This window comes from Balaenoptera ricei, chromosome 7, assembly GCF_028023285.1.
Source record: "Balaenoptera ricei isolate mBalRic1 chromosome 7, mBalRic1.hap2, whole genome shotgun sequence".
Classification (NCBI taxonomy): Eukaryota; Metazoa; Chordata; class Mammalia; order Artiodactyla; family Balaenopteridae; genus Balaenoptera; species Balaenoptera ricei.
Genome location: NC_082645.1, coordinates 103,269,717 through 103,290,153, shown reverse-complemented (window position 1 = coordinate 103,290,153; position 20,437 = coordinate 103,269,717). Strand labels below are relative to the sequence as shown.

The window sequence follows — 20,437 nt, the reverse complement described above, 5'->3', positions numbered from 1 at the left end:
GCTGTTCTTGAAAAGGTCGCTGCTGACTTTCTCACTGCCAAGTCCAATAGTTAGTTCTTGGTTTTCATCTTTTTTGATCTACAAGCAGCCTTTGATACAGCTGGTCACCCAGGCCTTCTTGACACACTATCTTCATTTGGCTTCCAGAGCTGTGCACTTTCTTGGCTTTATTTTCCACTTCTTGGTTACTTCTTCACAAACTCCTTTGCTGATTCCTTCTCTTCTGCACTCCCTCCAGGACTCAGTCCTGGGTCCTCTTCTGTTCTCTACCCACCTTCACTCTGACTGACTGCATTCAATCTCTTGGCTTCAAATACCATCTTTACGCCTGTATCTCCAGCCCAGATCTTCCCAAACCCCACACTTGTGTTTCCAGCTGCTTGTTCAACATTTCCACTTGAAAGTCTAATAGACATCTCAAACTCAACATATTCAAATTGAATATTTCCTTTCCATTCTCTGCTTTATTCTCCCACAGATCTTACAAAAGCCACCTCTGTAACTTGATTCAGTGGAAGTGGGAAAGGAAGAAAGCTGATTTGGCCAAGTGTTTCCTTAGCTTTTCTCTCATATCCACTGCCCACCTTCCCTTTCTAGGAAGGGACCAGTACAGCCTTTCACATCTCTTGGTCAGTCTTTTCTTTAGACCCTCCCTTAGGTGCCTTTCTACTCTGGCTAGTGGCCTTTGGGGTGGAGTGGGGGTGGGGGGCCCCTGGGGTGGGCATCAGAAGGAATAAATTCCTCTCCCTCTTCCTCTGTTTTGGTGGGTTGGAGGGCCAAAGCCTTGACAGATAATGTTTTATTATCAGCAGGTGTTGCAGATGCCCTGTAACCAGAGCCTAGATTTGGTCCTTCCTTCGTCCCCTCACCTGGAGATGAACCCTGGAGTAGCTGTTCTGTTCCCTAGGGTCAGCCTGGTGTCAGGGCTGCCTGTTCTTGCCTCCTAAGTGAACCTGAGGATAAGAGTTTAGCAAACTCAGTGGGAATCTTAAACCCACAAGATTATGGCTTCCTACGAGGAAGTGGAGAGTGTATCAGTTAGGAAACGCTTAATTAGGTAACCAGGGCATTGTCTCCTCCTCAGTGAAACCTAGATCCAAAGGAGTGTGAGATGTACTGTACCTAGAAATGATCCAGGCATCTTCGAGTCCCTGTGGTCCCTGGACTACAGCGGGGAGAATGGACAAGGGATGCAGAAATCCCGGGCTGAGGGACTAGAAAGGCTCAGAAAGCAGCTTTTAGCCTCAAGCCTGATTACATCCATTTAGGAAAATTCCCTCCTAATCAAGCCTGCCTTGACCCCTCTGCAGAGACACACTTCTCTGTTTCTCCAGCCCCCTTCTCCCACCACCCTCAACTCCCGCATAGTGTGACCACACTCCTGTTCTGAGTCGTGGTCTGGTTGAAGTGTATCTTTTAACCTCCACTTTTCTCCTAGTATTCCATCTTTTTCTGGCATCTCTTTAATGCCTCATTAGGCCTGCCTAGTTTTCCCTAGGCACTGGATTTTAGAGTCATCATTGGACAACTTTGGGTCACACCCCTCCATCACCACCCCAGCTATGTGTTAGGCAGGTGTCCTGCTGTGAATGAGTATTTTGAGCTGAACTGTGGCAGGTAACTCAGGCCTAACAATTAACCTGCTAGCGCTTCAACTTCCTAACCTTGAAGCCTGCCAGGTTCTTGATTTTCTGGAAAGTGACTTTGTATCCAGAATTTTTTTTTTTTCTTAGAACCTCAGATTTCTTGGAATCTGTGCCCTTCTTTAAACTAAGAGTTCAGGGGGGCCAGGCACTGGTACAAGTCTGAAGAGCATGTCCCTCAACAGGTTTGCCATGCTTGGACTTTGGTAGTCACTGCAGTGTTGTGTTAAATATTTTTTACATTTTCATTTGGATGTTTGATTTGATTTGGTTTTCACTGTCTTTTGAAGTATTTTTACTTGCTCTTGCCCTCCCTAAACCTAGAGCTCTACAATGATTCAGATGGTACCAGGACCTCTTTCTTGATTTTTCATCCTAATCCATTTCGTCAGGCTCCTATGAGCTCACTATCTAAACTGCCTATGTTTGCCTGCCAGGTTTAGCCACATGGGCAGAAGAAAGGCAGCTTTCCCTCCTCCTCAGACGCATTTGATATTGTTAGTATCTGCTATAGTGAGCTCATGGACATCAGCAGCTATGGGCTTTACAGAATTAAGATTATACATACTCTGAACTCTTAAGGAATTCATAATCCAGTAGGATGTTAATGTACACAAATAAACATAGTATATTATAAACATGTTTCAGTTTGCTCATTTGTTTAAAGGATTATTTCAGTAATTAATTGTAAGGAAGAAAATCCCCTCAATTAGCTTAGGTAAAAAGGAAATTTACTGAAAAGGCACAAGGAGATCTGTCCGTGTCTAATTTCAGGACACCTAACCATGTCTCTCAGGAACTGGAAAGTTAGCGTCTTTCTCTGGGATCTCAAGATCGCTCATCTCAAGACCCACTGACAGGTTTGTTTCTGCTCCTATAAGCTATTGACTGACATGTGGCTTTGGCTTGCCTTACTGCTAACTCTGACTAGGTCTGCATGGCCTTTCTAAGTAAGCAAGCACTGTTATCTAATGCGAGTCTTTACAGCAGGAGTTTTTCACCCTGGGATCCATGGGTCCCTTGAGAATTCATGCTTAGAATTCAGGGTTTCATGAATTGGATGCGGGGGGGATTGCATCTTTATTTTCATTAACCTGTAACAAATTTAGCATTTCCTCTATTATAAACATAAACAAGGTCAGAATGGCTGTCATCAAAAAGTCTACAAACAATAAATGCTGGAGAGGGTGTTAAGTAAAGGGAACCCTCCTACACTGTTGGTGGGAATGTAAATTGATACAGCCACTATGGAGAACAGTATGGAGGTTCCCTAAAAATTAAAAATAGAGCTACCATATGATCCAGCAATCCCACTCCTGGGCGTGTATCCCAAAAAGATGAAAATTGTAATTCAAAAAGATTTAAGCACCCCAGTGTTCATAGCAGCACTATTTATAATAGCCAAGACATGGAAATAACCCAGGTGCCCATCAACAGATGATTGGTTTAAGAAGATGTGGTATATATATATATATATATATATATATATATATATATATATATACAATGGAATATTACTCAGCCATAAAAAAATGAAATATTGCCATTTGCAGCAACATGGATGGACCTAGAGAATATCATACTAGGTGAAGTAAGTCAGACAAAGACAAATATTATATGATATCACTTATATGTAGAATCTAAAAAATAATATAAATGAATCTATATACAAAGCAGAAATAGACTCACAGACATAGAAAACAAACTTGCAGCTATCAAAGGAGAAAGAGGGTGGGAGGGATAAATTAGGAGTATGGGATTAACAGATACAAACTACTATACATAAAACAGATAAACAGAAACTAGGGGCAGGACGGGAATAAAGACGCAGATCTACTAGAGAATGGACTTGAGGACATGGGGAGGGGGAAGGGTAAGCCGGGACAAAGTGAGAGAGTGGCATGGACATATATACACTACCAAATGTAAAACCGATAGCTAGTGGGAAGCAGCCGCATAGCACAGGGAGATCAGCTCGGTGCTTTGTGACCACCTTGCAGGGTGGGATGGGGAGGGTGGGAGGGAGAGAGATGCAAGAGGGAAGAGATATGGGTGTGTGTGTGTATGTATAGCTGATTCACTTTGTTGTAAAGCAGAAGGTAACACACCATTGTGGAGCAATTATACTCCAATAAAGATGTTAAAAAAATTTTTTTTTAATTAAAAGAAAAAACCACCAAAAAACAAAAAACAGATAAACAACAAGGATTTACTGTATAGCCCAGGGAACTATATTCAATATCTTAACCTATAATGGAAAATAATCTGAAAAAATATATATATAACTGAATCACTTTGCTGTAACCTGAAACTAACACAATATTATAAATCAACTATATTTCAGTTAAAAAAATAAACAAATGTAAGCAAAATTCACCATGTCATTAGCAGTATCTGTGACTTTGTCACCAATAGAAATCACAGATATTTTCATATCATTTTATAGTTGCTACAGATATCATGAAATATAATTTACGCTCATCACTACTTGAAATTCTGGTGGTTATTTGACCCACTACTAGATCTTATAATTTAATATGTTAATAAAGAAGTACATATATTATTCTGTTACACATTTTATTTTATTTATTTATTTTTAAAAAATATTTATTTGGTCGCACCAGGTCTTAGTTGCGGCAGGCAGGCTCCTCTTAGTTGCGGCTCGTGGGCTCCTTAGTTGTGGCCTGCGAACTCTTAGTTGCAGCGTGCATATGGGATCTAGTTCCCTTACCAGGGATTGAACCTGGGCCCCCTGCATTGGGAGCACGGAGTCTTAACCACTGTGCCACCAGGGAAGTCCCCACATTTTAAAAATATTTGAATATGGCATTTTAATTAATTTATTTCCTTTGTAATCTTATATATTTTATTTTATGCATTTAAAAAGGGTCCCCAGGCTTCACCAGACTGCAAAGGAGTCCATAGCACACACAAAAAGCTAAGCATCCATGCTGTGACTTTTGGGTCACACACCCAATGAAGAGAATCTGGTTGATCTAGAGATTGACTTCTCTTGGGTCAGGTGTCCACCCTTGGTCTAATTAGTTGGGGCCAGGGGATCAGAGTCACACTGATTGATTGATCAATCAATCAATAAAGGATTGATTCCGTGTGTGTTTGTGTGTATGTGTGTGTATGTACACTCTTGTTCATTTAACAAAGAATTTGAGGCAGCTTTTTAAATATTCCTTTCAATTTTATTATCTCCCAGTCCTGGGAAACAATGTTCTCTTGGCCTATCCCCAGAGAGTTTGCTGCTGAATATATTTACTAAAGTCTAATGGAGCATCCCTAGACCTCAGGCTAGTTTTAGCAGGAAGCAGCCTTGGGATGGTGAGGATCAATGCTAGAGAAGCTCAGACTATGGGAAGCAGCAATCTCAGGGCACTGAATTTGAAAAGTGCTGAGGACTCGAGTTATTCCTCCTCTGCAGGACTTAAAAGGAGACTTTGGCCTCCCTATCCCCACCTCCCATCCCAGACAGTACATCCCTTGCCCGATACCGACTGTTCTTGCTTTTAGAATGCTGATATGAATAGCTTTATAAGGAAAGAACTTGCTGAAATGTCTCTGAGGTTGTGCTGTTCGCCCTCACTTAAACTCTGCTGGACTGTGAGCCTGGGAATCTGGGACTGCAAAAGGAAGAACTAAGACGTCCCAAGAGTTCCAGCCCCTTGCTTTTTTGACTCAGTGAGAGATTGGCAGCCAAGGGCTCGTCTCTAACTGGGCTAATCAGAAGAGGTCCTCAGCCAGGATTGGGATATACTTCCATCCCAAAGCTCTGCAACAAATATAGAGTATAAGCTCCGTGAGGGAAGTGGCCATGTCTATACCCCCAAACTGAATTCCCAGCACATAATTCAGAGCCTGGCACGTAGTAGATACTCAATAAATATTTGCTGAATGAACCTGAACTCTAGGAGCTCACAGTCTACTGGGAGAGAAAGGAAACAAGTAAACATAAATAATTGAAAATTATTATGACTGTTTTGAGGAAAAAGAATAGAGTGCTATAAGAACAAATACTTTAGATGATATGGTAAGGGGACCAGGAGAATTCCGTTTGAACTGAGATCTGAGATCTGAAAGATGAGAAGGAACCAGCCACTTGAAGAGTAGGGGGAGACAGATATACAGGAGATGCCCTTAAGCCCCTGGCCAGTTAGTAGCAATGCTGAGGAGGAAGTCGATGTCTGCCTGCGTATTTATCTAGGTTCTTGTAGGCTATTTATAGAAAAAAGAAGGGGTCTACTGTTGATTCATGGTTAGTCTGTTCACCGCTGCCCCCACCCCACACCATTCCTTACGTATCCAGCTTGGTTTTATAATGCCTTAGACCTAGTGTTGCTGACTGACAATCAAAGGCTCCAGTGTGTGCCCAGCCATAAGAACAATTATCTGTTTATGTGTCTGACTCCCCAACCAGACTATGAGCTCCTTGAAGGCAGTGAACTCCATCTTATCCTTAGGACACAGCACACTATCTGGCATAGTCAACAGTTTTGATTAATGGCTGAATTAATAATAACAGTTAATATTTATTGAGTGCCTTCTATGTGCCAGACAGTGTAGTAAGCACTTTACATGCGTTATCTCATTTGATCCTCAGAATTACTCTAAAATGCTCGTAGTATTCTTATTCCCATTGTATAACTGGAGAAACTAAGGCTTAGAAAGATAAAGTAATGGACTTGGGATCTGAGTGTAAGCAATTCAACTCCAGAGCCCACACTGTTTTGCCAAATTAAAGTGCTTCTGGTTGCCTTCAGGTAGCTGAGGTTCCTTGGAACTCCAAGAGAGCAGAATTAATATGTTATGTACATGATCTCATTTAACAATCCTCACAACAACCCTCATTGATAAGAATTATTCTACTCATTTTATAGAGAGAACATTGAGGCTCAAAGAGATTAATAGACACTTAGCCAAGATCATAAAAAGAATATGTAAGTGGCGGGCTTATTTTCAAAGCTAGGCCCATGTGACCCTAGATCCCGTGCTCTGTCCCCATTCTGTGCTAACGCCAGTTACTCAGCCACTAGGCAGGAATCTGCTCCACTGACTGTGTTAAAGTCCTTTGAAAGTTGTCCAGGCCTGTTGGGAGCCTGAGAATCTATTCCTGACAGAGGGAACAGAGTGGAGGACAGGCAGAGGAGTGTGGGAGAGTAGAGACTTTATCTTTTTAAAAAAATCTTTTTGAAAAATTGAGATATAATTCACATACCATAACATTTACCAAAAAAGTATAAAGCAAAAGTGTATAATTCCGTGGTTTTACAATATTCATAAAGTTGTGTAACTACAACTACTATATAATTCCAGAACCTCTTCATCACCCCCGAAAAGAAACTCTATATCCACTTGCAGTCATTTTCCATTCCCCACTCCCCCCATTCTTGGAAATCACTAATCTACTTTCTGTCTCTATGTAGATTCACCTCTCGAATATTTCATGCAAATGGAATCATACAGTATATGGTCTTTTGTGTCTGGCTTCTTTCACTTAGCATTGTTTTCAAGGTCCATCCATTGAAGCAAGTATCAGTACTTTATTCCTTTTTATGGCAGAATAATAGGCCCTTATCGGGATATACCACATTTTGTTTATTCATTCGTCAGTTGATAGACAGTTGGGTCATTTTCCACTTTGGGGTTATTATGAATAAAACTGCTATGAACATTTGTGTGTAAGTTTCTGTATGAACATACGTTTTCAATTCTCTTGGGTATATACCTAGGAGTGCAATATAATAACTATATGGATCATATAATAACTCTATGTTTAACTTTCAGAGGAACTGCCAAATTGTTTTTCTTCTATTAATAAACTTTTAAAGTCAAAGTATAAGATGCATACAGAAAACTGCCCCTATCATAAGCATACAGCCTGAAGAATTACAAAATGAGCCTAGCTGTGTAATCAGCACCCAGATCAAGAACTAGAAAATTTCCAGTACTCAGTACCTACCACCCCCAAAGGGTCACTGTCCTGACTTTTAATATGATAGATTAATTTTGCCTGTTTTGAATTTCATATAAGTGGAATTATATGGTATGTACTCTTTTGTGTCTGACTTCTTTCACTCAACAAAATTTTTATGAAATTCATCCATGTTAGTAGTACTTTGTTAATTTTCATTTCTGTATAATATTTTATTGTAAGACTATTCCACAATTTATTTACCCATTTGTGTTGGATGCTTCATAGTTATACATATGTTAGATTTTGTAGATACTGCCAAACAGTTTTCCAAAACAACTATATCAATTTATACTCATACAAGCAGTATATGAGAGTTCTGGTTGTACCACATCCTTGTCAACACTTGTATTATCTGCCTTTTCTTTTTAGCCATTATAGTGAATATGTAGTGGTATCCTACTGTGGCTTTTTAACTCCCCCAGTGACTAATGAGGTTCTGTTCATTTTCATGTAATTATTGATCACTTAGCTATGACTGAGCCTTTTGTCAATTTTCTATTGGGTTATTTGTCTTTTTCTTATTGATTTTTCAGAGTTCTTCAAATATTCTGAAAATGAGTCCTTTGTTGGTTATATGTATTGCAAATATTTTCTCCCACTTTATAGCTTGCTTTTTTGCTCTCTTATTTGTATCTTTTGATGAACAGAAGTTCCTAACTTTGATATAGTCCAATTTATCAATCTTTTCCTTTATGATTTATGTCCTGTTAAGAAATCTTTGCCTACCTAAGGTCATAAAGATCAGGCCCTTATCATGAGTGTGTGTGTGTGTGTGTGTGTGTTATGGGGAGGCGGTGCATCGCCGTATAGAGGAAGATTCTGTGGGGTGGAGAGGACAGGAAGGGCGGGGGCGAGGAGCCCATGAGATCACAGCCGCCGTGGGCTGTGTTCCCAGCTGTCAAGCGTGTAATGGGGAGTGAAAGAGAATCCCTTTGGTGGTAGAGGTCCTACAGATAATACTACCGGGTCCTCTAAATCACCTCTGTGCCCTACAGACCCAGTTGACTGTCCTCTCTTCTCCACTGATAGAGGGAAAAAATGAAATATGTGCTCCTGTGTAGTGCTCATGGCACAGGGCAGGGATCACAAGCTTTCAGAGTCAGATACCTGCTGTATTGTTGTGATTTTCTTTTTGTTCTTAAACCTGATGCTCTTTTCTTTTTGGTTTTTACCTCCTTGTTTCATTTCCACTTGGAGAAAGGATAGTGAGGTGGCTGACTTTGAGAGAGGGGCTAAACTATCCTTCAGACTGGTTGTCCCCGATGGGCTGGTTGGCGCCCCCTCCCTGAGCCAGAGCTGACAGGAGCTGCTTGTTCTTCCTGGAGAAGGAGTGGGAGTAGAAAAAGAAGGAATGAGAGTTGCTACTGCGCTTTCTGAGGGGCTCTGAGGATTCCTTCCCCCCCAGGAAACCACTTGCATCCCCCCAGCCCCTTTGCTGCTTGTTAGTTAGAAAGCCGCGGTTTGTGCTGGCGCTGGGTGGGGCTTCGGGGACAGTGTAGGCTCTGGCCCTCCGGAGGGGAGGGGGTGGTTACGAGCGAGCAGAGGGTCACCGCTCAGGCTGTACCATTTGCTTGTCACCTTGAGAAGTTCCACCTTGTCTAGCAAAACCTCCTTTCAGAGGCAGCCACCACAAAGGGCTCTTATGAGAGCGGCGGCCCCTGCCCCCACCTTCACTTCCACTCCCTTTACCATTATTTTTCTTTTGGGGCAGAGCTGAGGGGCCTTCCTGCTATGACTTTGAGGGGCTGTACTTATTTTAAAAGGAGATTTAGAGTCTAGAGCCTCCCCATACCAGAGATTCATTTTTCTGATTTTCTAGTCCTGTTGGAGGACAGTCAAGGACTTAATTAAGTAAGGCCTTCCTTCTCTGGAGGGTATTTTGTCTTTTCCCTCTATCAGTCTCTTGGGCTCTTTGGAGGTTTCAGAAGGAAGGTGAGAGAGCTACATTCTAGTACCACTAGGTCTCAGAACAGGGACCAACCTCCTTCTGGGGAGTGGGAGCTGGGGGATGGGAGGGAGAAATGGCTGTCTCAGTGGGTGATTTTATGAGGAGATACAGTGAAGTGGTTCAAGTGTATGTTCTGGAGTTCAGCCTCCTGGGCCTTCTGCTGCCCCATTCTGCAACTTTCTAGCTGTGGCCCTAGTCAAGTTTCATAACCTCTCTGAGCCTTTGTTTTCCCCTGTATAAAATGAGAATGATTTTAGTGCCTACCTGGTAGGCTTACTGTGGAGATTAATTGAGATAATGGATTAAAATGCTTAGCCTAGTACCTAGTACATTGAAAGCATTCCAAAATGTTCATCTTACTAACATTATTCAAGCCTTCTGTTTGGACCTCTCTTTATAGTCTTTCTTCCCATCTCCCTTCTCTTCTGACTGTGCACTTCGGGGAGCTACCTAGGCCTCAAGTAGAACCAGAAAAATCTGGACTTTATCTCAAACTCTTTGGAACTCTGCACCTATTTTGTCATGGTTGCATTTCCAGCACTGTGAGGGAGAGTGAGGCAGCAAAATTATCCCATTTTGAAGGGCAGACCACAAAGAAAGCGATGTAATGATTTAACTGGATTGCATGTACGCATGCTTGGATAGGTGAGTGTATGCATGCATCCATTCTCCCACCTAGTTTTAAAAGTGGGGAGGGCTGAGGTAGACTATAATTAATTTGCAAGGTCTCAAACACAAGATTAAGTTCAGATCTGTTTGTGCTTTTTCCCTAGTAGAGCCCAGTGCCGAGTGGGTGGGTGCTCAGGAACCGGAGGCCGACGGGAGAGCATGGTGAGGTCAGCCGCGGCAGGGCACAATGGCCAGGGTGGGCCTTGTGTGACACAGACCCAACAAAGCCAAACCAGACCAAACACAGGAGCAGGTCAGCTGTCTCGTCGACTTCGCATACGATCTCAAGGGCAGCGTGCCTCGTATCCTTAGAGCGCCGGGTCTCTCCCAAATCACCAAGGTTTGTGATCAGTGAACTGAGGGAATTCAGAGGCGTATTCTGTGAGGGACAACACAGAGGGACCCTTTGGGCTTAGATCTTGCCTGAAACACCTCATCCAAGTGAGCTGCTGTGGAAAAATTTCAAGGGAGGCGAAGGGAGAGTGAACCGGTTGTCTTTTGAAAACCTGGACATCACCACCACGTCTCTTTTCTCTGTCCTATTAACGTTTTTTTTTTTCCCTCTCAAACTCTGAAGAAGCTGTGAGATTAATCCCATCAAAAACATATGACTGACTGTTTGAATGATATATCTGCAGGTCACGTTTTTCTACTTTCCAAATAGCCTTTACTGAGTGTATATTACTTTACAATGGAAACACCATAGCAGAGCCTCTTGCCCAGGCCTCACTGGGGAGCCCAGGCCTCATTGGGGAGCAGGAAACGGCAGTGAGAAAGGGTTCCTGGTGGAATCATTGTTGGACTTTAACTAAAGTTTTTCAGGGAGTAAGCTGTTTGTGCTTTGTGTGCTTCTGGAATAGGAAGCTTTACTCTCCACTGTTATACCCACCACCTCCCAAAAAAAGAGGGTGAGGAGAATGAAGGTGAAACCTTGGCTTCTTGGGTAGGTCCTGCACATTGGGAGAGTAAAGGAGATATTTGAGAGGCAACAAGAGCATTTGAGGGGCGGTCAGGAGACATAATTTATATGGAGCAGGCAACCTTTACATGTATTACCTCATATAATCCTTCTATCAGTCTCATAAAAGTAGGTATTGGTCTCCTCATTGTTCTGGTGAGGGGACAGAGGCTAAAAGAAGTTAGTAACATAGCTGCTAACTGGCAAAGTCAGAGTTTAAAGCCAGGACCTTGGTCCTTACTGGAGACTGAGGATTGGGCTCGTGTGGCCATAGTGGACAGTGAACTACCCACAGGTTACTAGCTGGGTTTCTGTGACTGTACCTCCCTGACCTGGGCTTTGAGTAGTCACTGAATCTTTAGATCATATGCTTTGGCACGCAGTGGGGAAAGGTTAACAATTGGGTGAGACCCTGGTTTCTCTAAGTACTAGAGCTCATTAGGGCATTTCTTGAGCCTCCTTTGTCTTGCAGAGGGAGGGGACAGAGATTTCTTGGGTACTTACTCTACTCGCTTGTTTAATCCTCTCATGAACTCTATGATGTAGATATTGTTTGTCTCAGTCCTCCCTCCCCACCCCCCATATCTACCCAACCCTCCATCTCTTTTTTTCTCTTAAAATAGGACGTTGATTAAATACAGTAAATTGCCCAGAATGTCACAGCTAGCAACTAGAAGACCTTAGGTACAGATCTGAGTCTTTGTGACTCTAAAGCCAGAACTTAAAGCTTGTTTCTACTTATCTTTTTTTCTGAGACTTTTCCCCCCCTAATTCCTAGACAGTTTTGCTTCTTCCTCTTTGAGTGAGAGCCACTTATGGCTTCCTCTTTTTTAACTTTCTGATACTTCTCTTGGGCATTGGGTTCACCTTTCCCACTGAGTCTCCCTGTTTTACTACCCAGGTTGAGTCTGTGTTGTCGACCCAGGAGCCATTTCAGGTTATCTCTGATTTTATTTTAGGTTTCTGATCATCCCTCTGTAACATCTGCCTTATGCCCTGGAGTAGAGTTATCCTTGATTCCTCTCACGTTCTATATCCAATCCATCAATGAATCCTATCGGCCATACCTTCAAATATATCCAGAATCTGATCACTTCTCACCACCTCCACTGTTGCCACCCAGGCCCAAGCTACTATCCTCTCTCACTTGGTTATTGTAGCAGCCTCCTAACAGATCTGCCCACTTGTCTTTCTACATTCAAAGTGATCTTTTTAAAATGTGTATCCGATCATTTCACTCTTCTCTTTATAAACTCCAGTGGCTTCCCATCTTACAGAATAAAAGATCATATGCTACATTATCTCACGATTTCAAATAAACACACAGACACATATCCACATACCTGCCATACTCTTCCTCTGATATAGGGTGACCATCTAATTTATCATACAAATTGGGACACTTATAAGAGAGAAAAGGAGCTCTACTAATAAACGACAACAAGCACAAACTGGGACTGACCCAGGCAAACTGGGAATCTGGTCACTTGATCTAGATAGCCAGTGGATCGTCCTGTTACTTTCCTTTAGGTCTTTTTAAAGTGTCATCTCTCAGTGAGGCCTTCTTTGACCTCTATTTAAAATTGCAACACATTCCTGCCCCATCCCATAATCAACCTGTGCTGATTTATTTTTCTCTGTGGTGCTAACACCATATGATAGAGAGTATGGTTTAATTAGCTATGTTTGTTGTTGATCTCCCCTCTCTAGAATGTAAACTTCAGGAGGGCAGGGAATTTTTATCTCTTTTGTTCAATATACTGTATCCCCAGCACCCACATCATCGCGAACACTGTAGGTAATCAGTAAATATTTGCCGAATGAATGGATGGTGTGGGGGGGTGGAATTCTATTCTGAAGAGTCTTTCTCCTTGGAGTCCTCTTCCCAAACCAGTTTTCTTGTTCCTCCCTATTTATTTTGGTAAACCTTTGGTAATCTGAGACCTTAGAAGGGTTTTCCAGTATGCTCTTACCGCAAGGAGGAGCTAATGATGAAGATTACCATGATTTCCTAACCTGACTTGGGCCCCCTAGGGAGGGAAGTTTGTATCCAGTACAGCAGTTTACCACATTGCAAGAGGGAGGAGAGGATTCTTACCCTTGGGAAATCACGTGTTGGGGGCCCTGCCCTGGCGGTTATGATACTGTGATGGTCAGTGTCAGGGCCTTGGGGCTGTGCCAGCTTCTGGGGCTGGTGGCAGAACCAAAGACCTACTCAGGGCTAGTGCTGGGGGCTCCAGTTTGCTCATTTCTCCCTTCTCTTCTGTCTTTTAAACCTTTATACTTCACCTGTGGGTCCATACTGAGTAGGGTAAGCAGTATATCGGGGTCCAGCCTTTCCTTACCCAGGATTCTAAAGGTTTCTTTTCTGAAGCAGCCTCAGAGGAAAGGAGGGATGAGATGGGGGTGGGGAGTGAGGGTAGGATCGGACCTTTTATTTCTAGTTGAAAATGGCAGTTGGGATTGCTCCAACAGATCCTGTTGGGATCATGGGGTAGGAGGGGGTCTTAGAATTTCCAGACCACTGGGAGTGAGTTTTAGACTCAGTGAAGATGGGAATTATGGTTAAAGGAGGGGAGTTTGGGGCCTAGCAACCAACATGGGCTGCCATAGGGACAAGAAGGGGAAATAAAATGCCCTTTATGATTTCTATAACTTTGGTTTTCCTAACGCTTCTGATGTGGCCGTATAGCAGGGGCCAAAGTCCTAGTGGACTGGAAGTGAGAGAGTAACAGAGCTACTGGAGACAGGAGAGGGATGTAGCTCTTGTGGCTCTTAAAGGGTCACAGTACCAGCAGTAAGTACTGAAGAGGTTCTAAATGTAGCAGAAAGCCTAGAAAGGGAAACCTTGAGGAAACTTCTGACTCCTCAATGTTGTATCAGTAATAGTTTGATGCCAAGGAAGCCTTGGCAAGTAGTTGTATAGCAGAGAAAGCCACTTTGTGAAACAAAAGGGATTCCCATGGGCATATCCTTAATTCAGAAAACAAAGTCCTTTGCCATCTCGTGGATATGAATTTAGCCTTCCAGTCTCATTTCCCATGAGATCTGTCCACCTGTCCTGTCTTTTCACACCTTTGTGCTTCAGATACTTCCACCACATTCAAAGTCTAACCTTGCAAAGGCTTAATTCAATGTCACCACCTCTGAAGTGTTTTGCAGGACTCTCAGTGAGACTTTGTCCCTTCCTTCTTCTCTGGGTTCTTATTACCCTTTGTTTATAACTCTGTTATAGCATAATGCCTGAAAAACACACACACACACATACAGGTTCCTCCTTCTATCTGAAAGTAGAGCACTCCTATGAACCATTTCATAAGCTGAAATGGGGTAAAGTGAAGGAGCAATTACCTTTTTTCATAAAAGAGAAAATCTTTTTTGGATTTCTTCCAGTTAGCAAAAACAGGTACTAATGTAGGCTTTTCCTAAAAGCAAAGTGGCATCAAGCAAATTTTCAAAAAGCGGGGGATACCTGCATCTGCCTCTGTCCCATGTGTGACTGTAAACTCTTTGAGACAGGGCCTCTGACTTATTTATCTTTTTTTTTTTTTTAATTTTTATTTATTTATTTATTTATTTTTGGCTGCATTGGGCCTTCATTACTGCGTGCAGGCTTTCTCTAGTTGTGGCGAGCTGGGGCTACTCGTCATTGCGGTGCGCGGGCTTCTCATTGTGGTGGCTTCTCTTGTTGCAGAGCACGGGCTCTAGGTGCACGGGCTTCAGTACTTGCGGCTTGCGGGCTCTAGAGCACAGGCTTAGTTAGTTGTGGCGCATGGGCTTAGTTGCTCTGTGGCATGTGGGATCTTCCCAGACCAGGGCTCAAACCAGTGTCCCCTGCATTGGCAGGCGGATTCTTAACCACTGCACCACCAGGGAAGCCCTGACTTATTTATCTTTAGACTAACTCTGTGCTGTTCTGAGGAGGGAAGGACTGGTGCATCCACTTCCCCTCCCCCAGTCCTGTAGTACCTGGCACATGGTAGAATCTCAGTAACCTTTCTGCTGAGTAGAATTGATTCTGGGTTAATCAGATGAACATATTATACAGTAGACTGACCTGGCTCTTCTTCCCCTCCCCATTCTGGGCAGTGACCCGCTTGTGGCTGGTACACCTTGCTCCTGGCTCAGGTGTACTTATAGCAGGGGGCACTGCTATTTGCTTTTCTTAGTCCTGACTCCAGCTTCTCCCTTTGATCTCTGCTGCCCGCCCCAGCTCACCCCTACCATTGTCCTGCACAGGGAACTAATATTTCTCCTTCCCAGGCTCAGGCCTCACCACCTGTCTTCCCTAGCATATTCTGAGAATGATGCCCAAGGAATCAGTGATGATGGGGAACAGCTAGAACAGGATTAAGGGTATGGCCCTTCAGCCCTCTGAGAGTTCCAGGTAGGACCAGTTGCCTCCTTTATATCTGCTTGTGTTTTTCTTGTCCCCTGAGGGAGCTTGTTTCTGAACTGGATGGGAATATATGCAGATGATCTGTGATGCAAGGAATTAAGGGCTGTAATCCTGGGGAAGCCTGTATTGCCCTTTAGACTAAAATTCTATGCTTCAGAGAAGTAAATAGGGTAGTTGCTATATGCGAAGGCCCTGAAGCCACATGGTCTGGATTCTGATCTTGTTCCACCACTTACTAGCTGTAACTGCCTCAGCAAGATGGGGTCATACTAATGCCTACCATAGTCCTTCATTCATACATAGTTATTGAGCATCCCCTGTGGGCCAGGTTGTTCTAGGTGCCAGGGAAATAGCAGTGAGTAAGACAGAATGGGTTGATACCTTTAAATACTTAGAGCAGTGTCTAGCACATAGTAAATATGCAGGAAATGTACCAATATTCTCTTCCTAGTACTTTTCCGAGAATAGACAATCGGGTGGGATGACCTTTGGTAGCAGCTGCAGGACCAGATCTCCCCGAGAAGGGGAAGGATGGAGGAAGGGCTAAGATACAGCTTCTGGATTTGGACTTAGGTCCAGGACAGCAGTAGCTCCAGTGGCCTTTTATTTCTGGCACTTCATTTTGAGACTAAGTATATGAACTGGCTAAAGGTCACCCTGGAAATTTTATGAGTCTGTTTATTTCCATAGAAAGGGCAGGAGGAGATGACCCTGGACTGCCTAGATTCTGCCTGGCCTGTTTGTACAGACAGTGCAGTGCCTACCAAACTGTGTGTGGGTGACCCTAAGAGAGGCCACACTTCCTGAGCAGTATGAAGGGAGATCCCAGAGACATGAGATGTGAGGACGGAGAACAGCCATTTGCCTCTCTGCTGTCAGGGCTCTCTGGCCATAGAGTAGAGGACCTTCTGCTGGAGGAGGTGGCTTGGGGGTTGGAGAGCTGAACTTAGGAAGGAGAGTGAGGTGAGATAGAGGTCCGTGGCCTGTTTCAGTTCATTCCTCAGGGAATGCTGCTGAAGAGGGCTGTTATACTCCTAGTGAGATTACTGCTGGAAGCAACGTCTGCACTCAAGACTCCTGACTGATTGTCTGTGGTTTCCAGTGAAAGTCCAAGACTGATACAGTCTTTATGTGAGTAGGGTTGGAGTAGAAATCTATGTTACATTTCCCGGGGATCAATAAGTTTTTCAGCTACCACCATGCTCAGGGAAAGAGCTGTATAATCTTGACCATGGTTCAGCAACTACTTCACTGCTTCTCCCACTTTCTCTCTTCCATCCTTCTCCCACAGTGGGTTTTCAGAAATGAATGCCCTTATAGCACAGAGAGAGTGCCCTTGACATGAGATGTGGGCCAATCCAGGATTCTTGGGCTTGTTCCCATGTGAGCTGCTGGCATGGCTTCCCTTGGAGAACCTGCTAACTTGGCTGGGAGCCATGGCGATTTGCATGCATAGGGACAGACGAAGTGGTTCTGGGCCCTTTCCAAGATTCTGAAGTACAGCCAGGTTTAGGTCCACTGGACACCATACTCTTTCATCTCATTTTTATTGCACTTTCTTAAGTCTTCAGCCATTACTTAAACTCAGTTCAGCCAAGTGTATGAAACCTGAACTAGGCAAAGCATTTTGCTGTGGATATAAATCCACAGTTCATTCCATAATGAAGGAAATAGATAAATATAATGTGATTGTAGCAGTGTTTCTCAATTTTTTTTCATTATCACCTCCCTGAGGAACCTTTTAAGACATTTTTTCCTAATCATCCCCCCTCAGGAAATTTTAATACCATAGATAAACCAAAATTCTGTTTATGTACTATTTGTATATCTGTGCTTTATACTTTAAATGAGTAAGATTTTTTTCATCCCCCAAGAGCAAATTTTCTCCCCACTTGGGGGGAAATATCACCCCCATTGTGAGTTCATGGATTATAGTAAAGCACAATGGGATTGCATAAGGAACATAAAATGGCAGGCAAGCCTCCAAAGCTCTGAAAACTTTGTTTCTCCCATCTCCTTTGACTGAATGTCATAGCTCCATAATTTATTCTTGTCTCTCAGTCTGTCATTCCCATTTTGCTCTCTTTCCCCTTTCCTGGATTTCATCCTTTTTCTCTCTCCAGTATAGAAGTTTAGGAGTGAATTTAATTAAAATAGTAATCTGTACAACTCAGGGACAACTTAGGGAAGATGATTTCGTAAAACAGCCCTCTAAGAGGTCATCCTTTTGGACAAAAGAACCTACAAACCTATGAGGTATTCATGGGGAAACGTAATAGACATAAGCATTGAAGGAAATAAAGATATTTGTTTGGAGTTGCCTTTCAGAGGAGAAGACCTCCCAAGAGGTCTTTATATTGGTCCTAACAGGTTTAGATATGGATGTCCTATATTGGATCTAAGTTCTGTATATAAATTCTTTTAGGGTTGATGCCAGTTCTGCCAGTGGGATATCAAGTTTCTTTTCTCTAGCAATACCATGTCACCAATGATAGCATCTCCTCTCCCCTGTAGAAACTACCAGAGGCATGCAGTGTTGGTGATGGAAAACCCTTTGTCACAAATCTACAGAGTCTGTATATGGCAGTCACCAGACAAGAGATCCAAGTGGGACAGAAGCTTCAAGGCACTGGTGAGTAGCTCTAGAGGTACTTGGTCTCCCTGGGGTTAGAGTTAGGGTCTAGGTTTGTGCTGTTCAATATGGTAGCTCTAGCCAATAGTGACTATTTAAATTTAAATAAATAAAAATTAAATAAAATGAAAAATTCATCCCCTCATTTGCACATTTCAGGTGCTCAATAGCCACATGTGTCCAGTGGCTACCAGGTTGGACAGCTCAGATACAGAACATTTCCATCACTGCAGAAAGCTTTATTAGGACTGGTCTACATGCTTAGGAGAATTAGTGAGAGAACCAGGAAAAAAATTAATCTCCCTACCTGAGACATGACAGGTAATATGTAGAAGAACAGTGAGCTGTTTTGGGTCAGGGAAACTCTTGTCTTACGTGGTTAAAGTGGTCCTGGAGAATCTTCATCATAGAAACAGCGCTTTCCAGAAGTTAGTTGGAAGTGGATTTGTGTCTGTTTACATATTAGTACCAAAGCCTGGCCTTTATCAGAATGCTTGGTAAATGCTAATGCCTTTCTGGTAAGAAGAAGGCAGTCATCACTATCTTCCCTTGATCTTTCGGATTTCAGGAGATCCCCAGACCTCAAGCAGTGCCTCCTCACAAGAAACTGATAGCCAACTTCTGAATCAGCCAGAAGAGCCGGTCTCCTCAGCACCATCCCTCCCAGTGCCTGAAAAAGAGCCCACAGTAAGTCATGAGCAGCTTCCTAGATAGCATTTCAAGATTTGGGAGAGTCTGCACCTATAGCTCCCAAGCGAGTGGTCCCTGGAATTGTCACCTAGTTGACACTGCCTTAACAACACTGGGGGATATTTGTGACCAGGCATCTAAATTGTGGATTTCTGGATGGAGAGTCATGGTCTTTTGCATCTTCCCTTGCTGTCTCCTCTCTGCAGTTCTTCTGAATGATGGACCTTGACTCCTTTTCTGCCTTATCGCACTTGCAGTGATGGTCTATGAGGTTGTTGCCTAGGGGAGAAGTGATGTGCGTATCTCCTGCATAGAGTCTTATATCACATTCACTGCCTGACATGGACTTCAAAACTCCTGCGTCAGCCACCCGTCTTAACCAGAGCCATGGGGGGAAGGAATTTCTTTTCCTAACTTAAGTGGAACTCTTCAAAACCTCTATTAACTTGGGTTCCTTTTTTTCTAGGTTACTTCAGGCCCTATGCAGAGACCTCAGCTGTTGAAGGTCAAGAGGAAGAAGCTAAGGGGGCTCTTCAGTTAACCTGTCGCTGTCTCAACTGCTGAGGATGGACTCGGAGAGTAGTTTCCTAGTGTCACCTTGAAAGGAGGTCCTGTGGCAGCAGCATCTCTGACACAGAGTTACACAGTCAGGGACTCCACTGTAAGGGCGAGATAACTGAAGTTCATGTTGACAGGCATGGATACTATTAATTGAGGGAATCCTGGCTCCAATCCATCGGGCACTGGCCTTCCCTGTCCGAGTGGAAGCCAGTCTCTGGGAATCCCATGCCCTCCTTTCTTTTGGTGAAGGTTCTCTAGACCCAGGATCTACCATGGACTTTAGGTATATGGGGCAGGTCTGCAAAAAGGCACAGCATGCTTAGGAAGCCTTGTCTACCTTTCTTGAGAGTCCCTAGCCAGTCCCAGGTGTTCCTCAGAGACCCTCTCCTCTCTTTAGCATGGAATAAAAAGCACTCACACTCCCCTGCTTTTGAGATTGCTTATCTGTGGAACACATAACCAACTCACTTCACTTTACTGGGTCCCACCCCATTGTTGTCTCTGGATGAAGTCTAGGCCCTCGGTCTAATCCTTCAGGTTCTTCTTATACTTCTCTTCTGTGGCCTGTGCTAAGCCTCCATTCGGGCGCTTTGATCTTGAGACCTCTCTCCATGGTGGGCACAAGATAGCAGAACATATGGTTTCTGTGCTCTTTGGTCCAACTTGATATGGGGTGTTTTTTGTCTATTTCCAAGGCATAGACAACAGGTTAATACGGGATTGAATATGGGATTGAAATTACAAAGAGCTCTGAGCCCTAGGGCCAAGTTAGTTTCCTGGAGTGGGAGAAAAAGGAATTTTATTTTCCCATCCTTCACTTCACTTCAAATAACACAGTAACTAGAAGAACTAGAAAAGATAGGATGACAGGGAACAGGAAATATGGCCAGAGGAGTTCTCTGGAACCAAAAGAATTGATGTATAGAATGAATAGTGCTTAGCAGGAAAAAATGT

The 20,437-nt window shown here is 43.3% G+C and overlaps 1 protein-coding gene across 3 annotated transcripts in view; it reads left to right on the top strand.

Moving 5' to 3' along the window:
- The window catches only part of NHEJ1 (non-homologous end joining factor 1), a 75,285-nt gene extending 55,380 nt beyond the window's left edge, over positions 1-19,905 (top strand). For 2 of the 3 annotated variants that reach the window (XR_009504298.1, XR_009504299.1), the window contains exons 6-9: positions 10,351-10,583; positions 18,115-18,232; positions 18,801-18,919; positions 19,389-19,478. Coding sequence is in view for 1 of the 3 variants with exons in the window: in XM_059928717.1 (XP_059784700.1) it covers positions 18,115-18,232; positions 18,801-18,919; positions 19,389-19,463 (312 nt within the window). In the remaining 2 variants the exon portion in view is untranslated. Of the gene's footprint in view, positions 1-10,350; positions 10,584-18,114; positions 18,233-18,800; positions 18,920-19,388 lie in introns of all 3 variants that reach the window. The other variant, XM_059928717.1, reaches the window with a different exon arrangement.
- The last annotated feature ends 532 nt before the right edge of the window (positions 19,906-20,437 follow it).